Source organism: Silene latifolia, chromosome 8 (genome assembly GCF_048544455.1).
Source record: "Silene latifolia isolate original U9 population chromosome 8, ASM4854445v1, whole genome shotgun sequence".
Classification (NCBI taxonomy): Eukaryota; Viridiplantae; Streptophyta; class Magnoliopsida; order Caryophyllales; family Caryophyllaceae; genus Silene; species Silene latifolia.
The window spans coordinates 109524388-109552293 of record NC_133533.1 but is presented as its reverse complement, the minus strand read 5'-3'; the positions used below and the strand labels follow the sequence as shown (position 1 = coordinate 109552293).

The 27906-nt window shown below is 35.8% G+C and overlaps 3 protein-coding genes across 8 annotated transcripts in view; all 3 read right to left on the bottom strand.

The window, feature by feature from the left end:
- LOC141597281 (putative RNA-dependent RNA polymerase 5) overlaps window positions 1–27906 on the bottom strand; it is a 198107-nt gene that overhangs the window by 119255 nt on the left and 50946 nt on the right. The window lies entirely within an intron of this gene.
- Window positions 1193–9812, bottom strand: LOC141597278 (nuclear intron maturase 4, mitochondrial). 5 transcript variants are annotated; one of them, XM_074417666.1, is made up of 5 exons: window positions 9560–9812; window positions 6197–8619; window positions 4007–4227; window positions 3260–3388; window positions 1193–1568 (listed from the first exon to the last, which is right to left on the bottom strand). In XM_074417666.1, the coding sequence occupies exons 1-2, from the start codon at window positions 9660–9662 to the stop codon at window positions 6314–6316; spliced, it is 2409 nt and encodes an 802-aa protein (XP_074273767.1). In that variant the 5' UTR covers window positions 9663–9812; the 3' UTR covers window positions 1193–1568; window positions 3260–3388; window positions 4007–4227; window positions 6197–6313. The 5 variants fall into 5 exon arrangements, with proteins under 5 accessions (XP_074273767.1, XP_074273768.1, XP_074273769.1 ...); XM_074417667.1 differs by having other exon boundaries at window positions 4007–4223; window positions 9560–9742; XM_074417668.1 differs by having other exon boundaries at window positions 1193–1547; window positions 4007–4223; window positions 9560–9742.
- On the bottom strand, window positions 11806–22941 carry LOC141597277 (dolichyl-diphosphooligosaccharide--protein glycosyltransferase subunit STT3A). Its single transcript, XM_074417665.1, has 23 exons — window positions 22651–22941; window positions 22471–22533; window positions 19945–20000; window positions 19781–19852; window positions 19459–19564; window positions 19313–19363; window positions 19027–19122; window positions 18856–18915; window positions 18663–18776; window positions 18219–18305; window positions 17938–18041; window positions 17080–17175; window positions 16519–16639; window positions 16321–16401; window positions 16073–16204; window positions 15727–15981; window positions 15018–15161; window positions 13903–14089; window positions 13730–13827; window positions 13502–13581; window positions 13329–13416; window positions 12456–12545; window positions 11806–12021 (listed from the first exon to the last, which is right to left on the bottom strand). Exons 1-23 carry the CDS (start codon window positions 22771–22773, stop codon window positions 11962–11964), a joined length of 2364 nt encoding a protein of 787 aa, XP_074273766.1. The 5' UTR covers window positions 22774–22941; the 3' UTR covers window positions 11806–11961.

The following is a 27906-nucleotide window of genomic DNA, read 5'->3' as shown; positions in this document are numbered from 1 at the left end:
TTTTGGTAGAAGGTAAGTCTTCTCATTAAGCACAAAAGCATCTATTACAAACTAAGGATGAATAATTAAGAGAAGCTCCTATACTATAGAAGCTATCCAGTTTGCATCTAAGTTTGTTACAATTTTACAGCTAGTCATTCTTAATTTGATGCATTTTTGAATTTGGGAGATCACTATGCTCGGTCTTAAGATGATCCCTTCCAATCTTGCTTGATTTCTTTGATGCCACACTTCATAATAGACTGCCATGATAGCAGCCAAACAGACGTTTCTCTTCAGCAGGCTCCAATTTCTTCTTCCCACCCATATTAGTCCATTCACAGAAGGACAAGGAATGCTTAACCAAGCACAAACCCCTGCCAGCACCATTGATGTATACTGGCAGTCTTTAAACACATGCTCAACTGTCTCATGTCCAACATTACACAGGCAACACAATTCGCTATTACATGTTGGTGGATTTGGAGATGGAGGAACAACATTGTTTTTGGAAGGGACAACGAAAATCCAACAAACCCGCATGCATTCTTGGCCCAGCAATTTGCGACTTCGAAACATGCTTTCGATTTCTATGACATTTTCATTCCTAAGCCTAGAAGCCCGAATGTCGAAATCTTTATTCGATGGCTCCCCCCTCCACACGGTTGGGTTCAATTGAATACAGACGGAGCTTCCAAAGGTAACCCCGGTTCAGCAGGAGGTGGTGGTATTTTTCGCGATGAGACGGGTAATTATATCAATGCCTTCTATTTTTCCTGTGGCACATGTTCGTCAATGAAGGCATAGTTACTGGCGCTTTTGGTCAGATTGAAGAGAGCTAAATCACTTGGGATAAATAAGCTCTTAATCCATATGGACAATTCGCCTTGCGTAAAGATCGTGTTAGAAGACTAGCTCGTGAGTAATAGCCTTAAATTTATTGTACAAAGCTGTAAGAAGCTTATAGCCGAGCCTCAATGGGAGGTAAAATTAGAGCATACTTATCGGGAAGCGAGTAGAGCAGCAGATCTTCTTGCCAACCGAGGAGTACAAGCCAGCACGATAGTACAATTTCTAAATTATCCGTCTTCGGACCTACGTAACATTCCTAGAGAAGATGTCTTTGGGGTAGCTATTCCCCGTGTAATAGCTAGTAGTTAGTTATCGGGGCTTTGACCCTCTTTCGTACCAAAAAAAACAAATCTACAGTACATTTCTTGAACGCGACCGCTATTAAATTTAGTGAATAGCTTTTGCAGAGACTTTAAAAGTTCAGCCACAATTAATAAAAAGCCACAATAACTTTAAAAATATGAGATGTCTATTTAAAGCATAAAAGCCAAAATAATCTTAAAAAAAAAAAAATCCCACATGATACTCATGCTACAATTGCCCCAACAAACCCCCACTACATTACAAAGACATCCATGATTGAGGCCACCGGCTCGATAGTTAAACCGTAGTTAAGCTTAGTTTGAAGGCGTAAATTGAGCTTGGGTTTGAGGTGGTTGAGCTCGTTTCCTTTTCCTTCTGGTGGTTGAGCTAGTAGTTAGTTATCCAGGCTGTTGCTGTCAAACGAAGAGTACGAACTACGAAACTGTCAGTAAGCAAATAGCCAAGAATGTACTATAAAGTATAAATCATGTACCAACAAGCTAATAATGAGACTGACTTACAAAGTAGGGTCAAATACTCAAATTAATGTCCCTATAAATAAATGGGGATGAACGCGTAAGGAGTTGGGTGGTGGTGGTGGTTGCACGTGAAACCGTCCCATATAAAACTCGTGGACCACGACACAACATTGAATCACCAAGTCAGACTGCTCATATTAGTCATACACATAAAAAGCTAATGAGATGGTGAACCACCAAGTCAGACTGCTCATATCCGACTAAATCGGTACAACGCAGCATTGAATATGCCCAGACTGTTCAGAGATAGTCTTTATGTTTAGCACAAATTCTCATTGTAGACGGACACTATCCCGTCTAAAGCTGAAGACGGATAGTGTCCCTTCCATAAAAGGCTATGCCCTGACTGTTCAGAGATAGTCTTTATGTTTAGATACAGATGCAACTGCTTAGAATGATTTTAAAAAAAAACGATACTATAAAGTATAAATCATGTACGAGTACACTAAACCTTATGAGTCAGAAATTTAGCGACTGTAACTACCGACTGATTACAAGTGTAGTCGGTAATTTTCAGTCAGCGAGCCGCTTAGTTCTTGTAGTGTGCTCCTATAAATAAATGGGAATGAACGCACAAGGATTTTGGGGGTTGGTGCAAATGAGACCGTCTCATACAAAACTAATAGACCCTAATAGCATAAAATAGTGATCTTTCTGAACACTGTACTTATCAATTAAATATTAACTGAAGCCTTTCCAACATGTTTTTAATACATACCTTATCATAAAGAGAAAAGCAGATTTTCAAAAGAAAACATTGAATCAACCACGATGCAACTGTTGTAGAAAAAGTACACATGAACAATAGCCATAAGACATAAAAGGGTTATGAAATGGTGAATCAACCAGTCAGACTGCTCATATCCGACTAAAACAGTAATTCAGTACAGCGCAGCACTGCATACGTCCTGATTGTTCAGAGAAAGTCTTTATGTTAGATACAGATGCAACTGCTTAAAATGATTTTTGTTTTACTAGTAAATAAAAACATTTTTTTATTGTATCCAAGCTCGATTTTGGTCAGGATTGCGTTCTTGGCCGCAAAATTGTACTAGGGGTGAGCGGCTGACCACAGATTGCAGAAACTTTCACTACTTGACTTAACATTGAAGCCGATATTACAAGTGATCCTTGATATTAAAAAAAAAAAAAAAAAAAAAAAATGGATCCAATACTTTAAGGCTGATGATATTGCCACAGCCCACAAGTCTAAATCCCTCTTCCACGGTCATTTACACTTGTAAAAGCAAAATGTAGCCATCATGCGAGTAAATAAAATCCGTGACCCAGGTGATACTTCCTCCAGCATTGTATTATGCATGCTCTTTTTTTACTGTTCCAACAGGTTTGACGAACATGACGTGGTAAATGTGAAGGCGACAAACAGTCTTGAGACTCTCGACAGCTACATCGATAAATCTCGTGACATGCTAATATAAATGATGTGTAGTTCAACATAAAAGTAAATGCATCAAGCCAGATCAACACACAGAAAGGAGCTAGCTCAAAACCATTTGACTGTAAACCAAAAGCATTGCCATTGTCGGAAAAACAGTCACCAAGTTTACAAATAACAGCAAACTCACCTTATTGTCCACCTCTGTGGCTTAGCATAGGCCTCTCTGAAATCGTCAACAACATGCGACCATCATGTGTATGAGACTACGAGATGTCAAGACAATTGAAGGAGCTGAATTTGCTTCTGCTCAATGTACCTGCAAGAAATTCAAAATTTTAAGCTAACTTCTCTTCCAGGAATTGTAGCAATAAAGAGTATGAACAATGCGCGCAGGTGCACCGGGGGTGGGGAGTAGGGAAGGATGTGATGCAAAGTGTGTATAACAACTATGGGGAAGAAATACTGCACGGTTTCATTATATCTCAGATCAAGATGCGCTTAGGTTAAGTGTTTGGTCGGATCGTCTAACCGATCATACAGAATGCAAAAGCTTTGCGTAATCAGCTTCAAAATACACAACGTTAGAGAGTATGCTGAAAGGTCAGGCGTCATCAAAATATAATATTCAAGTATCTAACCATAATAAGAGCTAATAATTTGCAATGGCGCTCAGCTACGACATGCGACTCTAAAAAACAAAGAAGATATCCACAATCATCTATTTACACACAAGTGGCATAGGTACCAGATTAACATCAACACTATTAGGAGCAAACAAAAAAAAAAAAAAAAACGAAAAAAAAAGTCAGCATTATCCCACTGCCTCAAATGAACTTTCTAACTTAGGCAGGGCACAGAAAAGTAGCGAGTCATTGCTAGAACAAAATTGTGTTGAATGATATCAGATGTAGTACAAATTAATAGAGTACCATACCACATAAAACCCACGCAGTAAAATATTAAGACGGTGATCAGAGATGCTTCAAATGATAAAACAAGAAGCCTTCTCTCACACCCGAGCCTCAAGGAACTATTCCTGGCAGATTACTTCTCCTTCATTACTCTTTTCTAGTCCCTCCTTTATAACATCATCATTTTATTAACTTCAGTCACACCCTTTTGTAGCCCAGTTATGCCAGAAGTGAGACCTCCTGCCTTGATGGTCAATGCATTAATGAAAATATATCAGCTACAATCCAAAGATATAACTTAAGAAAGAAATACATGTCACCTCAATTTCTGAAAATATCCAATATTGCAGGAAACTTAAATGTTTAATAGATTGAGTAAAAACATCGAAAGCTTCAGAAAGTTATATTCAAACAATATGCACGCTGCTGAGGCAGGTACAAGCACAACACGCGGCTAGAGGCAGACCAAGAAAGACAAACATAGATTGAGAAAGTGCTTAATGGCTAAAGATAAAACTGTACATAATCCCTCACAAATAAGTGATCCCTTGGTTGAGCACTTGAGCTCGCGTCAGACAAAAGTAATAAACACGCAAGCACAACATAGCCAAGAAAAGAAAAGCCACACGTATCACATAGGTATACTAATAACAGAACTCTGAGGATCACTATGAATTAAGCACAATAAGAAAACAATAAAATTACTCCTGGCAAGCACCCAGAAGGCCAAAACAATAAAATTACTCCTAGCAAGCATCCATAAAATAAGGCGAGCAAAACAATAAAATTACTTGAACTAGAATTCCGTCCAGCAGGCCAAACAATTGATCAGATGATCAAAGGTTAAGATTATGAACTGTGTACCTAGTTTTAACTTTTAACCTATACACTGTCAAATTTGTGAAAGGATCTGACCCTTGTAGTTCTGCAGATACTGAATGCAATTCAAATTGCAGAGACATGACAAGCCGCTAGTGGCTGATATTCAGTGACGTCTATAGTATACTAGTGAAGGCTGTAGTCAGAATCTTTAGGACATAAGGATATGTGTTAATATTGCCTAATGTAAATAATTAAAATAAAAACTACCCTCCCCAGTTTGTCCTGCTTCCTGCAGACCCCTAATCAGAGAAAGCAAACAGTGTAAATGAATTGCTTTCTCCTGAACCTCAATCTTTCTCCTGAAAATGGGTCCATCACTCCATCCTATAATTACAGTAATCTTTTGAGTTGAATAAGCACCAAACTTAATGAAGAATATCAGATGTTAAAGTATATAAGCATTTCATATTCTATGCTTTGCCCTCAAACAGTGTCCCATTATAAGCATCTTCTCAATTTCCCTGGTTGTCTATATCCAAATTAAAGCTATAAAATGGTCGGGTCAACAGAATCTTATTGGTAATTGAACATAGTTTATTTTTATAAGGAAATGAAACTAAGTCGATTGCTCCTACTTCGCAATTAAAAGGAAGCGAACTAGTGTAGTGAGTCACTTTGTTTTATTTCATCATAATCGAAAACTAAAAAATCCCGAGTCTTTAATTCCATACTTCCATTTGAAATGGAACCTAGACTAATTCTATAAATCAAATGAAAAAACAAACCTATTCTAATGTCTTCCTTTCTATGACATTAAAATTTGTTTATGTCTCTATCTGCACCCTTACAGATTATGAGTATGGAACTCTGACTTAGGATTTATACAGTGGTTAAAATTCATGGACAACTGAAGAAAAAGGCTCTGCAAAGTAATCAAGAAATGATGAACTCAAGGAAGGGAAGACTTGAGACTTACAGAAAAATTATATTACGGATTACATGGTTATCCTGTACCTCAAATTATACCAGATATCTCCTATTCAGCACACATTTTCAGTTCATTTTTTTTGTTGGTTTTTGGAGTGTGTGTGGACAGTAGATCCCAATACATTGTTCTCTATTTCTCTAGTCTACCTTGTCGTTCTCGGATTCTTTTTTACGCTCCAATTTTCTAATAAAAAAAAAGATGTAAAATGTCTGATAAAATAGTAAGCAGCAATGTAAAAAAAAATGGAATAGAAACTATGGAGACCTACTTTGCATTAGAAAGTTACATAAATTGAGCCAGAAAAAAGAGTAAGAGTAAGAAGCAATGTAAAAATGAAACAGAAACTATGAACACCTACTTTGCAATAGAAAGTTCACATATAATGAGCCAGAAAAATACCTACCGAGACACGAAGGTTTTCCAAAACCAAGCTTCACTTCATACTTCTCAGAAGAATCTGGTCTACGAAAGAATCCATTTCTTACGAAAAGCAGTTCTTTTGCATTCCTTTCTTCTAGAATCATTTCCAGGAACCAAAATCAATACATTGAAGTGATATATCACCTAAATACAGGTCTTTTAAATGTTGTCTGCACAACCCAATTCGTCTTCTATTCAAACTGGGATGAATACAACTGGAGAATCCTGTATTCCAACCAGGAAACTTCTGTCGTTCCATAACATGGAGGGTGTAAACACATGGCGCTGAAGCATTGCAACCAAAAACAAAACAATTACATGGTCGTGATACGCTAACCAGTCGAGCAAGAGACAGTTGACATACCCCACTATAAGTAATTCCATACATCAATCCTTCATCATAACCAAAACTAAATGAATCAACTGAATTTTCAGACACATCACCCTCCAGGTCATGGCTAAGTGGAATCCTACTAAGCTCTGACTCAAAACGTTTCTCGATCTCAGATTCGTGTATTCTATATTTTAATGCGAGAGTCCGTATGCAAGACATTCTAACTTTATTCAAAATAATGAGCCGTATCTCCCCAAAGTTCTCACAATCACCAAGCCATTTGACCCATCTGGAAACAATCCCAGAGAACCAGTCAATGATCTGGCATTTATCCTGTAAAATGAGGGCTTGGACTGCACAACCATATCCTCTGGCATTGACTATTCCATAGCGCATAAGGCGCTTCTTTATCAACTGGACAGGTGCTAGAATCTTTGTCATGGTCAGACATTCCTGAGACATATCAGAAGGTGGTAAAAGCGAAAGAAGAGTTTCAGTTTCAGAAGAGCTGTATTTTTCTACTTGTCTCTGAAACTCATAAAATGAATCCCGTAATGTTGGGGGAAGTGAAAGCTCAGCAATGCACTTAGATAAGATAAATTCCTCATTTATAGCAGCTTTTCCCTTTACCTCTTGCATCATCCAAATCTTTAGTAAGTGTTTGTACCAATGATCTGTTTCCATGCCAGGTTTACGGTAATGAGAAATTTTGCTCAAAAGAAGATTATTTTCAGATAGATGTCTAATTTCCGATTCTTTTACCTTCTTCACACCATGACCTAACCATTTCTTGCCTATTCTAATAGTACCAGCATCCCATACTTCCTGTTTTTGTAAGGCAAATAATGTCACTTTTTCCTTTAACTTGTGGATTGCTCTCACTGCAGGAGAATCCTTTTGAACTTCAACAACTGACACGCCACAAAAACGAATGCCATGGCGGTGATTACATGGTGTTATTTCACAACTGTTATGCGTATCGAGAAGTAGGCAATCATGGAGGTAATTTAGTACTTCAGATTTCAACGAACTAGCAGTATCTATTGGACCAGTAACAGCGAAAAATATCTCGTCCATGAAACGACAACAGTGTACTCTCACACCAGAAACCTTTAAACCAACAATCTTGTCGGAACTGCTTCTTATTTGCCTTCTGAACCAATCACGCAACTTTGATTGTAGCGGCTTTTCATCAGCGGAAGAACATGAATCAAGAGCTTCATATCTCAACGACACTTTATGGAACTCATCATCAAATAGGTCGAGATAAATATTCATCAATATAGGGGATAACACCCCCTCTTGTGGGAGACCTTGGCCTTTAGGGAAACCACCAAATTCTAAATTAAGGGCTTGCGCATCAAACATTCTTTGGATCATACCACTAAGTTGAGGGTCGTTAATCTTATCCTCTATGGTCAAAATCAACTTGGCAAGCATAGGAGAATCAAGCTTCTTGTTCGGAAGCACAGTGAACCACCAATCAGGCTTTCCGATCTCCTTGCGAATGTACTTAAGGGCTGACAATCGCCCTCTTCCACTTCGACCACCGTGAGAGATTTTCGAGAAGTGTGGCCTAAAGACAACTTCCAAAACTATCCTAATGGCTTCTTGAACTATCTTCAACTTGAAGCTAGGGAGCACAAGTACTTGTTTTTCATCATGCCCCTTTGTCGAGACGGTAAATGTATTAGCTTTAACGTCAAACATCCCATTGACAAGCTCTTCCGAGAACGAATCAAAACAAATCTCCGTGTTCTCTGACAAGCCAACAACCACATTCGAGCATACTCTCAAAGAATTACAAGCATCCACAAGAGTCCTAGGATCAGCAACAACCTTCCTAAATAAATCATGAAACTTGCCATCCACATAATGCTGCTTAACTCTCTTTTTTACCCGCATTTCAATCATCCGTTTCATGTCAACTCTAGTAATCTGAGGTTTATCAATGACCTTACACTCCTCAACCACAATCGACGCTAGACTTTGTGCTAATGGCACCTTCACCACAACATCACTCTCATTTCCATGAAAGGTTGAAAAACTAGCTTCTTGAGCTCGATATCTACCTGCATAAATCCGCAAGACCTACTTGTTTAAAAAATGTAACACTATCATTACAGTTATCACCTATTTCTCTCAATCAACCAGTAAAACAAAAGGACTCATCCAATAATGACAAGCAAGCAGCATGTATGATTTCTGTTACCAGAAATCTCTTTCCTTGTATCTGCATTCCCTTTTATTTTGATACCTATAGGTTTCGCTGGACTTTTGTATTATGTTTCCTTCCCATACCCTTTTCACACTTTTCTTTTTACCTCGTTGCATTTTGAAGTGTGCGATCAACGATTCTACAGGATGATTTATTGATTCATGTCAACCGACCCCAAATCATTTTATGATTAAGGCTCTAATGTTGTTTTTGTATCTACATGCACCAAAACCCCAATTTTCTACCCAAATTCCCCCAGTGCCTCAATAGCTCCCGCATATAACGAGGTAGGAGTTGAATGCACTAATAGGTTATTTCTGGATGACCCAAGATAATACTCCCTCTGTCCCGGTCATTTGTTGTCCTTTTCCATTTTGGGGTGTCTCGGTCATTTGTTGTCTTTTCTATTTTAAGAATGGACTTGATGAGTAATTTGATCATTCCCATTCAATTTGTTCCACTTGTCATTTAGTTATTGGCCTTTTCCTCATTCCTTGGTCTTTGTGCCAAAACGAAAGGACAACAATTGACCGGGACGGAGGGAGTATCTTCTACCCAAATTATCTCAAATCCTCAGGTGCCCTCCTTGCATATAGCAAGATAGTAAGTCGGATGTTCGCGGTCTTACCCTATCCTAAATTAAAACAAACAAGCGATTTCGGAAGGACCCATGATGAAGTTTTCTAATCAAATTGTGAAAATTTAATCTCAACATTAAAACCCAATTATTTAAAAATCCCATATATCAAATCGAATTAATAAAAGAAAAAAAGTAAAATGGGAGAGATATATACCTGGTAAAGTTGAAGGCATAGTATGGAAACGGAGAAGAGGGATAGGAGGAATAACAATGCGCTCCAAAACCTGTTTGATTGAGTATGGCCATCGATTCACCATAGTCACCAGTTCAGGACTGAAAAGACGATGAAGGAAGAGCACTTAATTTGAGTTTCACAAAATCTCATTGAAGACGGCACTATCCGTCACAAGCTGAAGACGGATACTGCCCCTCTCACAAGATGCAAGTGGCAATATGCATGAGTGCTCTATTTTTCATCCCATTTGTCAACCCACTTGTTTTATTGTGAGAGGTCTTCAGCTTGTGACGGATATTGTCCGTCACAAGCAAGACGCCAAGTTTGAGTCACTTTAGTTTTAGCTTAGCCAGTTCCACTCAAATTCATTCAGTTTAGTTCAAGGTCCGGTCCAAATAGAAAACGTCTTAGTTGGTCTTATTTTATTACTCCGTATTTTATTTACGAGTATTATTTAAGAGAATTTTGTATTTTTGTTGTTACTAAATTAATCTATGTAATTAGTTGTTTACTAGTATAGATTCCGCGCGAATGCACGGTTTTTTAGATAAGAATATTAAAGAAAATAACAATTATACAACTGATATTTAACTCAATTTGAAATTTAACTGTAAAATTTATTATTATTAATGTTTTGCATTAATTGGTGGAAAAGGGAATGTTCAGTATAATCCAGTTGTAAATATAATATAAAAAAAGCACAATTAAAGATATGATATAATAAAAGCCCAATTACAGATATGATATAATAAAAGTCTAAATATAGTCAAATTCATTTAGGCGGGAAAATTTGGGAGATCTCTTATTCTTTTAGTATAAGGGATATTACTTAGTTATGGGATCGAAAATTTTATAAGTTTGTGAGTTTGTTAATTGACGGTTTGATAAGTCTGTCCCTTAATTATCGAGATTCCTTCATTTTGCTGGAGAAAAGAATGGCAACCAAACAATTCTCATTTCTCATATTTGCAATTCATGAAATTTTCTAATTCCTACACTTTGAAATGATTAGCTGATTAATTTGAAGTGCTTTTATTTCGTCCATAATACATTGTTAACTCTTTTTATTTCATCGGAGTTATATCATAGAATTTATCTAGAATTGAACGAAATCAAAAATAAATTCCCTAGCTAGAGTAATAATATACTCGATTAAGAGGTGAGAATACTCGAACTCGGGTTCAAACGCTTTTTCATAATCAATTTCATTACACCTCGACCTTCTTCCGTATTGCTCTATTTTCGATGTAACTGAGCTAACTGCGAGATTTCTACTAATTACATTTTTATAAATCCTGAAATTTCACTTTTTTCGGCTACCTGAATTTTAAGTTACCTTTGTAGTCTAATGCTAGCACTTCACCGATATTCCCACTTTAAAAGCTTCGGATGAAGAGGGATGTATGTAATCGTTCGTTGAACACTGAACTGGATCACGGTCATTGCCAAATCAAGACCGATGACTACTATTGCAACTTGGAATTAGTTGATCATGTTTTTTCTCTCTTCACGCTGACCATCCATGCCAAAAGAAATCGTTCAGATGTTCTATCATAACTACAATATACACTACTCTGATCATGAGGAATAACCGATCTTTTTAATGGTACTAGCAAGGCTACATCATAAACAATGCACGGTTATTCTTGCATCTTATGAATGCAAGTTAAGATATCAGATGGTCTGTTGCATCACATTCACATCTCACTTTAAGCTTGATAAAAGTGACAGTAACAAAGAAGTTGCCCATATGTTAGTTACGCCTCAGTCCTCGCAATGTTTTAGGAAAATCGACTGTGATATTACAAAGATGTCCATGAACACTAATGGAACTTAGAAGAAATAACCGGGTACTAGAAGCAAGAATACCCCAATGTCTGAAGGCTACCATAAAAAAGTTCAATATAACACAACCTTACTTCTGTGTTGCAACATAAGAAAATAATTGTCCAAATAACCCGAGAGATTTGCATCAAATGACTGCAACTTCACAGTCGAAATAGCAACCTCAGCTCATTTGGCGAGTCATTTTGCTTTTGTTCCATTCCAATCCAAAGGGAATAAAATGGAATACTAGAAGCAACAAAAAAAGGTATTGCAAAAGTATGCTACTTCTTGATCTCTTAATAAAATCCCCTTTTGTGAACTAAACTCTTTCCACCAAGACTGATGAACCAAGGCAAAAATTCGGGAGACAAAATCTTAAGCATAAAGAAAATTCTCTCTTTGTTTTTTTTTTTTTTAATCTTTCATCAATAGATCAAACTATGCTCTCTGAGATCTTTCTAAAAGTCGAATCATATAAGCTATGTATGGACTGAAAGCAACTGACCTACGAGTTCCCTAGTGATGAAAAGAGGAAAAATACAAGGGAAGAGAGACTAATGCCAAGGATTCCTTCTGGTGTTGGTGCTTCGTTTTGAGGTGGTCGAGCTTGTTTTCTGCAAGATTCAAGTGTACAAATTGTGAGTCGCAAATAGTCAAATACGACGTAGGTAATACTACTCCCTCCAACCCAATCAAAAAGTAACATTTACTTTTGCATTGTCTTCGAGACAACACTTTGATTTTTTTACGAAGAGCATTTTGTGAAAAACTTTTTCATGACAAATCTAAATATGTTAGTTCCAACTTCCAATATTCAAAGTTTCATACTTGGTACTATATTTATGAAGTTTTACAAGTTTGACCTTCAAAAGGTAAATAAATATTACCCTTGAATTGGATTTGGAGGGAGGATTAATAATTGGCAGTAAAAATACAGACAAACTCGCATGAGACAGTCATACAAGTAAGGCAACCCGTATTCCTATGAATAAATGAAGAAACCATAAGGATTTGGGTTATACAAGACTAGTGGACCCTAGTAACATACCGATTTCAGTTTCTTGCCCTTTCCTCTAATTCTGTTCTTTTGAGGTTTCAATTTGTATATCCGTACCATCCAGTGATGGGATGTAAACGCCTGAATGGACGCAAATAGTACAAAATTACATATTAGTGATAGTTAGGGATGAAAATAAACTGACGTTCACAGAAAATGGTTTGTTAGGATAAAACAAGTAAATCCTTACAGAAGCAATATAAAACAGAGAGATTATATAGTGAATTGGAAAGGACAGGGAAAAGAAAACCAGAAGATAATCTGACACCAAAAATCTAATCTCAAATGTTACAGATTTCAAGTTTTAACAAATGGAACATACTGTAATTAATTTTTTCTTTTGAGTAAACATCCAGCTAATTTCGGATTTTAGCCTCGAATAATTTAAAGGGCAATAAAGCTCACCCTCCTAAGTGTAAAACATTCGTTTATCCTATCCTTTTCCATTCACATCATTTACGAACACTGACTAATTAAGGGATTATATATGGTACAATTGGTACTTCTAAGACCTTTGATTAAGCTTGATGCTCAAGGGTGCCATTCATAACTCTTAGACCTCAATGTTTGTCAAAGATGTGAATTGGAAAGGATAGTACAAAAGAATGTTGCGTGGTACTCTATATTATTCCCTTCAACCAGGTTGTCCATTTTTCCTTTCCGTCAAAGTCATAAGATCACATGGTAATTAAGTTGAGCCTTGAATGTGTGTTCCATTGATTACAAGACATCGTTTATTTATTAAGCCCTAAGGTGCTGGAGAACTAGAACGGCATAAGTAACAGACAATGAATTCAAAAGATTGAGCCTATTGCTCTATGTTAAAGATAGAAAATATAAAACAGCTACTCAAAACTACAGTACCTCCTCAAAGTGGGTAAGCTTGAAATATTTCTTTCCAATCTCAGTCCTCCGCACCCTATCATATCCCTTGCCATCTGTCTCCACAAATCTATTTACAATAAGAAATGTTAGGGGTTGTTGCACGCTAGGGAAAAATTCACAGGTAAACTACCGAGATCAAATAAAGTAATAACCTGTAATAACAGAGCTTGTACATCAAAGAATTTAGCATGGTTGGTGTTGCCTCAGAGTCAATGCGATACTGGCCGTCTCTCTTTTCACCAAACACGCAATAAGTCAGAAAATAACCACTATAAGTCAGCTAATTCACTGACTAAAATATCATCTGCATCTCCTCCTTTTCAATGGCACTTTAAATACAACTTATGGAACAAAAAAAATTGCTTAAAAAGTCTACTTACCAGATAATCAGGTTCCTTGATGTGAGGGAACTCACCTCCTCCTATCCGAACCATCCACAAAAATTTATTGATATCGTCACTTGGGTATCCCACAAGACCTACATGAAACAATATGTCAAATGAAGTTTCAACAGTCTTTTAAGTAAGAGCAGCACTCACATTTTCAAACCAACCTCCAAATACAACAAGCACATATTTGACATCCAGAGAGTCAAATATTTCCCATGCTGCCTTTTCAGGAGAGGACATGGCAGTTCCAACAGTAGCAATGTGAGTGTTATTCCAGGTATTATTGTCGACAATAACAGTGCGATTAGCCATTGCTGTAGTTTGGTACCCATAATCCCACCAAGAAGCCACCTGCAGAAAAGCAAAGAATAAGGATCTTACTCAGTATTCTGCTTAGACAGATATAACTTAAAAGATGTCTTTCCAGTAAAATTTTCATACAAACATTTTTTTTTTAATAGGAAAATCAGATTCCAAAAAAAAGCACATTATCCCAGTGCCTCGCAAACTCCCATAAATGGCGGGGTCAGGAGGGTTGGACGCGCCCAGCCTCACCTCCGTGCTAACAAATGGGGAGACTGTTTTTAATGACTCGAAATGAAAATTGTGTCCGATAATTGCATTTAATGACGGCTACTTCATGGTGAAAAGAAGTGCAGCGAGTCTAGCGAGTCATTTTGCATATCCAATATACTCCAGAAGCATAGAATATCGAGTCTTTGACTCCACGCATATTATAGTCATAGCTTATAAGACACAAAAGACAAATGAACTGGTGAATCAGCCAACTCAGGCTGCTAATATTTGACGAAATAATACGACAAAACATTAAATAGGCCCCGTTTAGAATGGTTAAAAATATTCATGATTTATTGTATTCGAAGATCAATTTCAGTCAGGGTTTTAGTAATGGTAACAAGATGGTTTGCAACTGGGGTAAGCCCAAAAGGTTCACTAATTGATCTCACATCAGAGCCAATATATTAATTGTACCTTGGTAATAAAAAACATCAAATGTTTTCTTCTTAAAGGCATTTGAAGAACACTCACCAAGTGTGAAGGATACAACACTGTCAACAGTTATTCTCATGCTATGCAAATTTAATAACAATGACACACATACAGGAATATATCATAAAAGTGAACTCCTGAATTAAAATCAACCTAAAGAAAAAGGTAACCACAAAACATCTAACTGTGAACTTAAAGACCGGCTTTTGGAAACCAATTATGAGTTGAAAAAATCAAACATCATACCAAGATAGAAAGTCAAACTCACCTTATCGCCCACCTCTGTGTTGTGGCTTAACCAAGCATAGGCCTCTCTAAAATCATCAAAAACATGCAGACCATCATGTGTATGAGATGTCAAGACGATAGAAGGAGCTGAGTATGCTTCTGCTGCAGCCCAAACACAATGTATCTACAAAAAAATCCAGAATTTGAACTTAGGTTTCTACAAGCCAGTAGGGCACATGAAACATGAAACAGTGAAGGGTTTGCCACGTGTGTATAGCACAGTGAGGGGGGTAAAGACCAGACGATCTTGATTCTCAGATCAATTGTACTAAGGTCAACTTTGGTTACAATGTATAATTGATCATACAATAGGTTTTTATTATCGGCTTCATATACACCACATAACAGCATATGCTGAAAGGGGAGGCCTTTCATCAATATATAAATCGTCACAAGAATTTGCATTCGGACTCGGACTCAAAATTGACTCTTCGAAACAAAGATGTCAACAACTATCTATCTACATATTTTATATAAAATTTTACATAACATTGTCACTGCACAAATATGTTTTTGAAAAGGGGAAAGCCAAAGGGGGTAGATTACCATCAACATTATTCAACACCCAAATAAAACTCTTAACATTATCCAATGCCTCAAAGGAAGCTTCTAAGCTACTGGACAGGATTCTGACAAATAGTAAACTGTTACTAGGAAAAAAAATAATAATAATTTTAAGAGTAACATACCACATAAAAACCTCCAAGAAAGATAATTAAGAGTAATGCGATGATAGATGCTTCCAGTGGTAAAACAAGAAGCCTCTTCTCAAGACGGGACTTCAAGGAACCAGTCCCAGCAGAGTCCTTCTCCTTTTCCTTCTCCTTTTCCTTCTCCTTCTTTTTGCCCTTTTTCAGAGGTCGATCCTTTGTAACATCGTCACCTTTATTAGCTTTCACCACATCCTTTTGTAGCCCAGCACTGCCAGAACTGATAACTCCTGCCTTTAGTTAACGCATTAACAAAAATACTTCAGCTAAAATTCAAATATAAGTTACGAAAATAAATAAAAGTCTAAGTATCCTTAATAATCACCTCATTTTCTGAAGTATCTAATATTGTAGGCAACTGGAATTTAATAGACCGGGCAAAAACATCAAAAGCTTCAGAAAGTGCTATTCCGGACAATATGCATGCTGCTGGGGCAAATACAAGCATAAGACGCACCTACAAGCAGGCCGAGAATACAAATCACTTGTATATTGAAAAAGTGACTAAAGTGTAAAAATAAAATAGTTAATATAATCGCAAATGAAAGAGAAAAGTGATCCTTGATTCCTTACCATGACTCCTGAAAAGTAAACTGATGTCACTATGTAGAGGATTACGAATGAGCTTGCATCAGACAAAGGTAAGAAGCACGACTGCAAGAGACATAGCCAAGAAATGAAAGGCAGCATGCATCATCGAGGTATCCTAATGAGAGAGCTCTAAGATCATTATAATACTAAGTCCCGTAAAAAAGGAAAAAATTTACTTACAACAATTCCAGCTGGCACCAAGAAGGCCAAAACATTAATGTCCATGAAGTAAGATGGCCACGTAGGCGGTTGGTGTTCACTGACACTAGCAATGATCGGTATATATTTGCTAGCGTAAGTTCTGTTTCACACAACCACACAAAACAAGAGGACAATTAGTCAGAAATTTAGCCATCTGTAGAGCATATTACTACCATGGAAAGACACATATTAATTGGTGAAATTGTATGTTCAGGTGAAAGTATCGTGCATGCTTTGGTATGATGCAAGAAGTAGCTGCGAAAAAGAGAATTTATCTACAATACCCTATCCTCTCATACAGTCATAAGAGTGTATTGCATCAAACTATAAAATATTGCTACTTTATATTTTTTATCCAATTATTACAATTATTGTCCAAATATTAATTAACAGCAGCCAAAAGAAAGTGGTAATGGAGTAACGGCATTCAATTCTAAGATGTCGAAGAATCTGCCGCTTACGTATACACGTGTGTGTGTGTGTCTTACGGAGCCCATACACAACTACATATAGAAATTATATGCACAAATAGCTACATACGGATCAAGAAGGCTAAGACTTCGTCCACTCCATCCCATTGTTGGACTTGAAGCAACCAATGCCACAAGTACTGCTGCTACAGCAAAACAAACCGCCCTAATGAAAAAGAAAATGTTAGTAATAGTCAAAAAATATACTCCCATGATCGCAGATGCAAAGAATGAAGATGTTTGGAAGAATTTCACAAAGAAAAGCAAAATGATAGTGTCCCTCTCCCCATTCATGGGTTGAGATGAAGGAGGAAATCCTAAGCAAATAAACCCCAACCTCTTAGTACAAGGAGGTTGTTTCCGAATGACGCAAGATGACAATTGCGTCGAGAACTACATCGAAGGACTGGTACTTCACAATAGAAAGAAGGGCAACCATTTTCATTTATTCCATCATAATCCAGAACTAAAGAGTAATGAGTCTTTGACTCCATTGGAAATGGAAACAAAATTATCCAATAACAAATGTGAAAAATCAGTTCAGTCAGAAAGAGAGAGGTCAATGATGGGATTTAAAAAAAGGGAGTAACCGGTAAGGTGTTATCATAAGTCAATAACATATTTTCTTCAGATCTATTTTTTTTATCAAAGCCTTGCCCTCCTCCCATTATTATGCCAAACAGTTTTGTGTTAAATCTGAGCACTGATTGCTTCTTAGCACAATAGACATTACCCAAGAAGCTCCTCTATTTTGTTGCATCAAAATCCCACAAATTGCTTATATTTGGAATCAAGCGGACAAAATCCATAATCCGAATCAACACTTCTAACATGAAGATTCAGACTACATTCTCTTTGCTGCGAGAGTGTTAAAAAGGATAATAATTTCCTAGAGACTCTCATAAGTCTCATCACAAAGATTACTTACATGCCAATAGATACGACAAGAGTTACAGCTACTTTGAACATCTGCGGTGAAAGAGTTCCCTTGATGTAATACACAAAAGCAACCACGTGGAGAATAATGAACACCTGCAGCAATTTCACTAATTAGACTTGCCAAGAGAAATTCCAGGTATGAGACCTCATCATGACAGTGGAACAAGTGTATACATAGCAACCATTAGCAAAAAGAACTTTCACACAAATTAAAACAGCTATCTTAATGGCCCAATCAGAACTAGAGACAGCATCTATAAACTGGCTTACCAAAAATGATGCAAAATGTTCTGAAGTCAAAACTGCATTAAAACCAACAACAGGAACCAAAGCAGCCAACAGTGTGCCCAACACAATCTGCAGTAATGATTCAAAATTTTAGATAAACCAATTTATGAGGAGATAAATTAAAATGAGCGTCATACATGAAAGATAAATATGAAATTAAATTAATTATTCTAGGTTTCCATTAGCAAATAGGTTACCCCTGAAATGATGCAAATGTCCATAAAAAGAACGCTAAAGCTTGACATTTAGTTGTTACCCTAAGCTAAAAGAATATGCTGTATATTGAGATTCCCATAGAATTGGCACAGCTGAATAGGAACTTGATAGTTCAAATTTCCAAGCTTGGAGGTGTCTACATCACCTGATTGGTTCTTAACTAGGAAGATTCTATTGACAACAATAAAACCTAAAAAGGATAGAACTTACCAGAGGAGCATATGCAATATACAGCCTGTGAGAATATCGACCAGTAACAATGCACAGAAGAACATGCATGGGAATAAGGTTAATGATGAAGGTGTATCCTCCCCAGGAGCAAACCTAAGAGGAAATATCAATATCAGATAATTACATGATAAAACAGCCCAGCAGGTAAATTAAACTTTCTCATGATGCATACCATATAAAAGTACGCCATTGCATTCAAAGTTGCATAGAACAGAGAACCGGTATTCAGTGTCTGCATTCCAAAAACAACGCTTCACCAGTTTACAATCATAGCCAAAAGAGCGAGATATGAAAACCAACAAAAAGCGTACAAAATCCAACAAAAATATAACTTCAAACTCACCTTCACATAAAGATAGAAAGTAAATATCAAAGCAAATATAGCCACAGCTTCATTGTCATAGCTGCCTGCTACAGATCGAGATATATAGGATGGCACCTTCATAAAGAATCCCAATGGAGAAAAGGTCAAACTAACGTAAGAGGATTAGAAAATGTAGTTTTCAGTACACCATTCAATATTTTAACGAAAAAAGTATAGAACATGTAGCTTAGAGTTTGGATGAACAAAACAGCTAATGGAGCCGTTTAGGCAATGAGAACTGAGAGGTCAGAAGAGCCGTGCTTACCATGCCTAAAAGTAATGCAGCTGTCAGTCCAGCACCTGTGCCCTTCACTTCCTGAAAGAACAGATGACCAGGCATCAACCAACCGATTTGAAAATTAAAATTTTATTCTTCCCTATATAAGTGTATAGAGTGGTATCAAAATCGACCTTTGTGAGAAGATAGGTTGCCCATGAAGCAAAAGCCGAAAATATTGGTGCAGTAAACACACAGACAGTTTCCACAGTCAAAGGAATGTTCAAAGAATTCAATAACCTGTCATGACAACGGTATAATTAACTTTCACCCCACTATGGTTCAATTGCTCAAACCACCAAACTCTACAGAAATATAGAAATTGTACATACAATTACAAAAAAAAATCCCCAAATGAACATACAAGGATAATAGAGCATCTTCAGTAAAGGAAGTGAGCCAATAAACCAAATTTTGATCACTAGGGTGAAACTTAAAACCAGCATCCAAACTTACCACCATAGTGTGCCTGCGGTGAGTGTTAATCCAGGATACACTGTTCCACCAATTACTCGACCCAATGGATACCTTCCAGAAAGATATGACATTCAATATACAAGTCATCTATAAACCAAATGACAAGTATTGCATTTTCTTTGCCATAATGTAACAGTGATTACCAGGTCCTGTCGTCAAACCAGTTCCAGAAGTCATATATGCCATTCTTGGTAAGAAACTGTATTTGCCAGGAAAAAAAAAGTGTTAACCATCAAATAACCGTATCTGCATATTACACAAAGCAGGAGACTGGAATGCTATTAACACAATAAAGAGCCAAAACATCAGTAGTAAACAAATTACAATAACAAGTGACCTGCAGTGTTATGCATGTCTGAGAGTACACACATTGGCCTATTTCATTGTTAACACACTAATCGAGGATTCATAATTTGAGTGCAAAAACAAATTAGAGCCAGCTTCAAGTTCCAAAACCAAGTATTAAGGAAAGAAATTTAGCAGTTTTCATAGTTATTCATTTTAACATCAGCAGAACTAATTACAGACACAGTGAAGCTTTTCAGCCAGAGCCAAACTTGATAATACTATACCAACTGATCGGAAAATTCAGTCTTTGCAGAAGACTCAAAGTACTTATACTAAGTAGGAGAAACTGGGTAGAATCCTAAAGAAGTATCCGCCAAAGTGCCCCAATGGCACAAACTCATGCAGGTCCTTACCTATGTACTAACCGAACCCGCTCTTCACATGTGCACATGTGCACTACACTAACTCCTAATGAGAAGATTCTCAGCATATAGCCATATACCAGTTAATCTACTATGTTTCCTCAAAACATTGAGCAAGAGAAAAAAGATAACTCATTCCTCAAACAAGTGGTTTATATTTCATTGCTTCATGCAGAAATTTCCCTTTTTGTTAAAGATTTACAATGCTCTACCATTCCATTCACATAGCAAGCTTTTGTTGATCTATTGAGGAAGATATCAATCAACCTCTGATTTTCTTGTGAATGAAAATTAGCCTAATCCAAGGGAACATGAAGCCAACGAAATACAATATCAGAAAAGCATATTTCATGGAAACTTGCAACCACGTGGTCTTTCAGAACTGTCTTCTACAAGATCCTCGTCACTTGAAAACAAATCATGCTATTACCTATAAAAGTAACTTTGTAGAGTTATAGAACTTATAGCTCTTTCGTATGGTATGTGCATACTCTTGTTTGGCAGCATAACAGACTGGATTTAAAGACGATTCACTTATCAAGTTTATCACAAGTTTCCCATCCTTCACTCATTTTTTCACACCGGTTGTTCGGAAGGTAAACAGGATTCACTTCAGGCAATAACTCTCGTTCACTATAATATTTTCATGTGTTTAAAGCTTTGCAATAGCTTATAGAGACATGTATACACTTGTTTCAGCTAGAGGATGAAACAGTAGTGAGCCTTAAGGGAAGCACAATTTCATAATTTCCTAGTACTTCAACCATGAAATACTGTTGATGGCAGAGTTGACCCCTCATAAACATCCTCCACTCAATTGTTTTCTTCTTCACTCGATGTCTCTTCGAAGACAACTAAAAGTGTTGAGCACTTGGGCCCCCTGCTATCATTTACCCAAGTTTTTCCTTCTTCCCTCAATGTCTCCTCCACAACAATTGAAAGTGTTGACCCTTCACAGTTCACACATATTGTACACTCAGCATCTCAGCTGGTTCCTTTCTCACTTGGGGTCTCATCAACCACAATTGCAATCATATTTTCCTCTTCACAATTAATTTTGCCCAAAAATTAAAGGCGTGTAATGACATAAAGAACAATCCTTGATCAATTTTTCCTCCCAACAGAACTAATCCATCAATACAGTAGCTTCGTTGCATTGACGAAGGTAAAGCTCTAGTGGTTTATCCCCAATAAAAGTAAAGCCATGCTAAAAGATTATCGAAAACTTAGTAACCTACCCTTGCAAACTAATCTTAGAATATACTCAATTCCATATCAGATACTCCCTTTAGTAAATTTACCAAAACAACCACAAGCGCGGGGTTTTTTCAGCCTCGTATTTTAGCCTAAAATTGTATCACGTTTAAATCAGGACCCAATATTCAACAACCAAAGCAATCGACAACGCACATTTGAACCAATTCCTATTTCCCCAACTTGAAAATTGCAAAACCATGAAAAAAGTCAATAGATTGTCAATCTAACACCTCCACTACACATCTGCACCTAATTAACCTCAAAACGTATTTGCACAAGAAGCAAAAGGGTACTGCAGTTAGCTGAAAATTGAGCGACGACTAATCTCGTTAATGAACATTCACCAACTGGAGCAATCAACAAAGCACATTTAGCCAAATCATATGTCCCTAAGTTTGAAAATACCAATCCATGGAAAAGTCAATAGATTGTCAATCCAACAACTACACTACCAACACGGCTACACCTTATTAACCTGCTAAAACTATTCATAAAGAAGCAACAGCCTAAATTTGCGAGCCGTATTTGATCAACAATCACCAGCCGAAGCACTCAACAACGCACATTTGAGCCAAATCACATTTCCATGGAAAAGTCAACAAATTATCAATCCAATACAACCTACACTACACCTTAATCGAAATCGTTAAAATCATTCACAAACAAACAAAAGTAAACAGAAAGAGTAAAAGATCGATCAACCTGTGTAACACGATAGTTGAAATAAGGATCAAACTCATGAATAACACTCTCATACTTAATAACCTGCAAAATCACAACAACAAAAACAATTTTCGCAAAGTTCAACAACTACAATTCAACAAACCCTAATTTTACGAGTAGATCTAATTGAAAAGAGGAAAATAAAAGAAGAGGAGTTACAGAGAAGAGACGGATCGAGAAAGAGAGAACTCCGATCAAAATGAGAATGAAGACGGCAAGCACATTTCCGGAAGCGTGACGTAGAGAAGATCCATTGTTAATGGCGGACTCAGTGGCCGCCATTGATGAAGGTATTGGAGCTTAGAGAGAGGATTTGGAGAGAGAAGGGGTTTTAGAGAGGGACTGGTGAAGTGAGTGATGTGTATCCGTTTTGTTGAAGGTAATGCTCGTCGAGATGACTTTGGAGGTCAAAGTCTTTGCACATTAATTAACGAAATTTATTTTCGTAATACGCCAATACGTATTTTAGCATTGATAATATTATCGTGACAAGTATAATTTTTGTAAATAAAAATAAGTGAAAATAGTGAAATGTCAAGTGCACATCAAAATTTTCGTAATTTATTATTCAAAAATAATTAAACATATATTTTAAATAATTAAATATTAAATGTGACGATATTACAATAATATTATTGAGAGATGAGTCAGATGACCATGTATAACATAACAAAAATAATACGCGTAAATTATATATTTATTATGATAATCTAAATAGACAAATGGGAGGAACATAAATGAAAACAATGATATTATTTTTGTTAAATTATTGAGTATCGCTCAAAATGTGAGTCTATGTGACGATCTTACATATTATTCCGCTCATAAAGAGACGGTTTATTAAGATGATTTACGGAACATATGGAAAACAATGATACTCCCTCCTATTCGGAATAAGTGTCCCATTTGGACTATGGCACGAAAATTAAGGAATATAGTTAAAATAATGAAAATTATTGTATAGGTGTTAGAATATAGGAGTTAAATAATGAAAAGTATTGAATATGATGGGTTATGGGTGGTTGGGGTGGTAAATAAAGAAAAGAGTCAAGGGTAGGAAAGTAAAAAACCATGTCCAAATATGGCAAATGGGACAGTTATGTGAATTGACGAAAATGGCAAATGGGACACTTATTTAATAGAATAGGAGGGGAGTATTATTTTTGTAAAAATATTAAGGCTAATTGATAGCATTATATTAACAACACTAGTTTACATCCCGCGCAATGAATGCGCGGTATTTATAGACTTTTAATTTTTGTATTACTTAATCATGCTAAACTAATAGTTCATTAATTTTTCATATTTCACGTTATTACATTTTGAGGGAAAAACTGAACAGTAAAATTGAACTGTAAAATAATAGTGGTATCCCATAAATTGTTTATTTTTCTTGTTATTATATATTGTTTCGAGCAAAAAAAAAATTAAAACTGAAAATTAATCCAAGAGGATTGAGTTATGTGCTGAAATACATTTTTTTAAAAATATTTTTTATGCCACAACGCTAATGATGCTAATTTATAAACTCTCTCAACTTTTTTTTGTTATGAAAGTAATCAAAACTAGTTATAATTTTGTTTATAGATAGTATGAACAGTATGAGTTAAGTAATTATCAAATAACAATATCAATAAAAAATTAATAATTTATAGTATTATAGTATTATTTATACTTTAATTAAAATATAATAGTTTAGTGTTTAGTGAAAATTATATAATTTGATCAAAAGATTAATTTTAATGAAAAGAATTATACAATGTAATACATTATAGTTATTAATTTCCTTATTATTTAGTGAATACAAATTACCGGGACAAAGGGGTATCATATAAGGAGTTCCTTATCGATTGTTTTACACAATTCGGGTTCAGATCAAGCTTTGATCCTGAATTTGGGTGTAGGGTAGGGTTATTCGGATCAGGTCAATTTTGACACTTGCCAACCATATATGTATAGAGTAGGTCTCCTGAGAGACGGTCTCTTAATAAGCTTTATTGAGAGATTATTGTACAATTTTAAGAAAAAGAGGTACTAAAAGTAATAAAATAGGTACAAATCATGATTAATGATAAAATGGGTACATTTATTATGTAAATAGGTACGGAATTACTATGTCACGATCAACAATAAAAAGAGTACGAAATACAAATAAAAGGGTACGAAAGATTGGTCTCTCAATAACTTGGTGAGAGACCGTCTCTCCCAAGTTTTAGTGATATGTATATACTGTGTAGCATTCGAAAAACTCAAGGGTATTATATAGAAATAACCATAAAAAGAACTGTAAAGCATGTAAATCCATAAAAAAATAATTAAATATATAACACGGGTTGAAAATGTCGGGATAAACACGGGTCATTACGATATGAGACAATTCAAGCTGAGTCGAGCAGCCATATGAACTTTGATGTACTGGAAGACAATCGTTTGTTAAGTGTATTTAATAAGAAAGATTTTTTGAGGGTTTTAAACTTTGTTCCCGTGGTGAATGGTAGCTCAAAAATGGGTTTTACATCGTATGATTCGTATCTATAATAGTCACCTCAAATAGTTTTTTTTTTTGGGCTGATATACAAGAAGATAAAATGAGCGTGATGCACATCATGTATGCTTTTAGGGCATGATAGTTTTTAATGATGGGGATTGATGTTGGATATACAAATAGTTATATACTCGATTAAAGACACATAAATGAGTTTTTTAACATATAAAATATGAAAATTACAATTAATATAAATATTATTTATAATGCAATTTTGAAGATTGCCCGTGCGGGCACGGGTTCAAAGTCTAGTACATTATGATTATTAATTTCCTTATTTAGTGAATACAATTAAATTACCAATAGCTTCCTTATTTAAAAAGATGCTTTTTGGAGGGAATATTTGTGAGTTCACCTATTCATTTAGTAAATAGGAGATTCTTGGATGATTGATAGCTTCCCTTTGTAGTGAACCAGTGTATATGATGATGAATTATGCAACGAGAAAGACAGTGATACAATTGCTTAAATATTTCATATGTTTGTATTATGGGTTTTCAATTAGATATGTGTTTTAACATCAAGAAAGCTTTTTTTGGGTTTGTAGTTGTTGGTTTGAGTTCTAGTTTCTAAAGACACCAAATATGAAGACTGGAAATTGAGTTGTGGCAATCAAAATGTCAAAATATTGCACATGTAGGGAAGTATTGTTAATGTGTCGTCACAGACACCTGAAGTGCCTAATTTGGAGAGCATAATCATTCATTTGAATAGAAGAATACAAATCTTGTGGGAGACCCTTACAAAAAATCTAAAGCTGAAGAAGATATACAAGGAGCCGGATACAGAGGGTTTCGAAAAGGAGAAATAACCTATCTTGTGGCTATCAAAATTATTTTTTGGTGAGTACACCTATTCTTTTGTGTATACTCTATATAGTATACAAATGATAGTGGCAGTTATACTTCTTGGATGAACATTGGATACAGAAAGTTTTCAAGAAGCAGAAATAACCTACCTTGTGGCTATCAGCATTATTTTTTTGGTGAGTACAACTATTTTTTTGTGTATACTGAGTATACAAATGATTGTGGCAGTTATACTTCTTGGATGGACATTGGATACGGAAGTTTTCGAGAAAAAATAACCTACCTCGTGGCTATCATCATTAGAGTACAGCTATTTTTTTGTGTATACTGTATAGAATATACAAATAATGGTGTCAGTTGTACTTCTTGGATGAACATTGGATACATAACAGAAATTTTCGAGAAGCAGAAATAACCTACCTTGTGGCTATCATTATTATTTTTTTGTGAGTACAACTATTTTTTTTTGTGTATATTGTATATAGTATACAAATGATGGTGGCAGTTATAATTCTTGGATGAACATTGCATACAGAAGTTTTCGAGAAAAAAAAAACAACCTACCTCGTGGCTATCATCATTATTTTTCGGTGAGTACTATTTTTTTGTGTATACTGTATAGAATATACAAATAAGAGTGTAATTTATGTTTCTTGGATGAACATTGGATACATAAGTTTTCGAGAAGCAGAAATAGCCTACCTTGTGGCTATCATTATTATTATTTTTTGGTGAGCACATCTATTTTTTTGTGTATACTGTATATAGTATACAAATGATGGTGGCAGTTATACTTCTTGGATGAACATTGGATATGGAAGTTTTCGAGAAGCAGAAATAACCTACCTTGTGGCTATTAGCATTATTTTTTGGTGAGTAAAGCTATTTTTTTGTATATACCGTATAGAGTATACAAATGATAGTGGCAATTATCCTTCTTTCATGAACATTAGATACGAAAGTTTTCGAGAAGCAGAAATAACCTACCTTGTGGCTATCAACATTATTTTTTAGTGAGTACATAGTGGCAGTTATACTTCTTGGATGAACGTGGGATACAGAAGCTTTCGAGAAGCATAAATAACCTACCTTGTAGCTATCAGCATTATTTTTTGTGTATCTTGTATAAAAATGATAGTGGCAGTTATACTTCTTGGATGAACATTGGATACAGAAGTTTTCGAGAAGCAGAAATAATCTACCTTGTGGCTATAGCATTATTTTATGGTGAGTATAACTATTTTTTTTTTTTGGTGTGTATACTGAGTATACAAATGATTGTGTCAGTTATACTACTTAGAATACGGAAGTTTTCGAGAAAAAAAAAATAACCTACATACAAATAATAGTGCCAGTTATACTTCTTGGATGAACATTGGATACAGAAGTTTTCGAGAAGCATAAATAACCTATCTCGTGGAATAATGTGTAGAGTATTACAAATGATAGTGACAATTATACTTCTTGGATGGAATAAAGCAAATTCTAGCGAACATTGGATGAACAATAGTTCTTGTTAGTGTTTTTCAGTAATGAATGAACAATAGTTCTTGTTAGTGTCTTCATTAGTGAACAATGAGCATATACGGTTACGAAATTTCAATAACTGATAGTTGCTAATTTGCAGTGATAATGTTGCTAATGTTGATGTGTTCTGTAATAGTTTCAGTTACATCCCTCACTTCTTGTTTACATCATTGCTCACTTATTGCAATACCCAAGTAAAACAGTTTCTGCAACATAAACTTTAACGCTCAGACCTTGATAGCTAGTCGGAGAAGCTTGACAGATACGATAGGTGCAACATAAACTTTAATCCAGGAATGTCAAGCTCCTATTGCAGGGTAGGCAATATGGTTAGCAGCAAGGTCATATGGATTCTTGAATTTTGTAATCTAAGCGTCTGAGTGGTTTGTGAAATGAAATGCTAAAAGGAGGTTGTATTTGCCCAATAGCAGATTTTGATTTACTAGTTGGTGCACCACGTTGTAGTAAATATTTAATACTAGGCGAAAGCTAGTATGTGCTTTCTGAATCAGAAAAACAGAGCAGCGGGGTTCT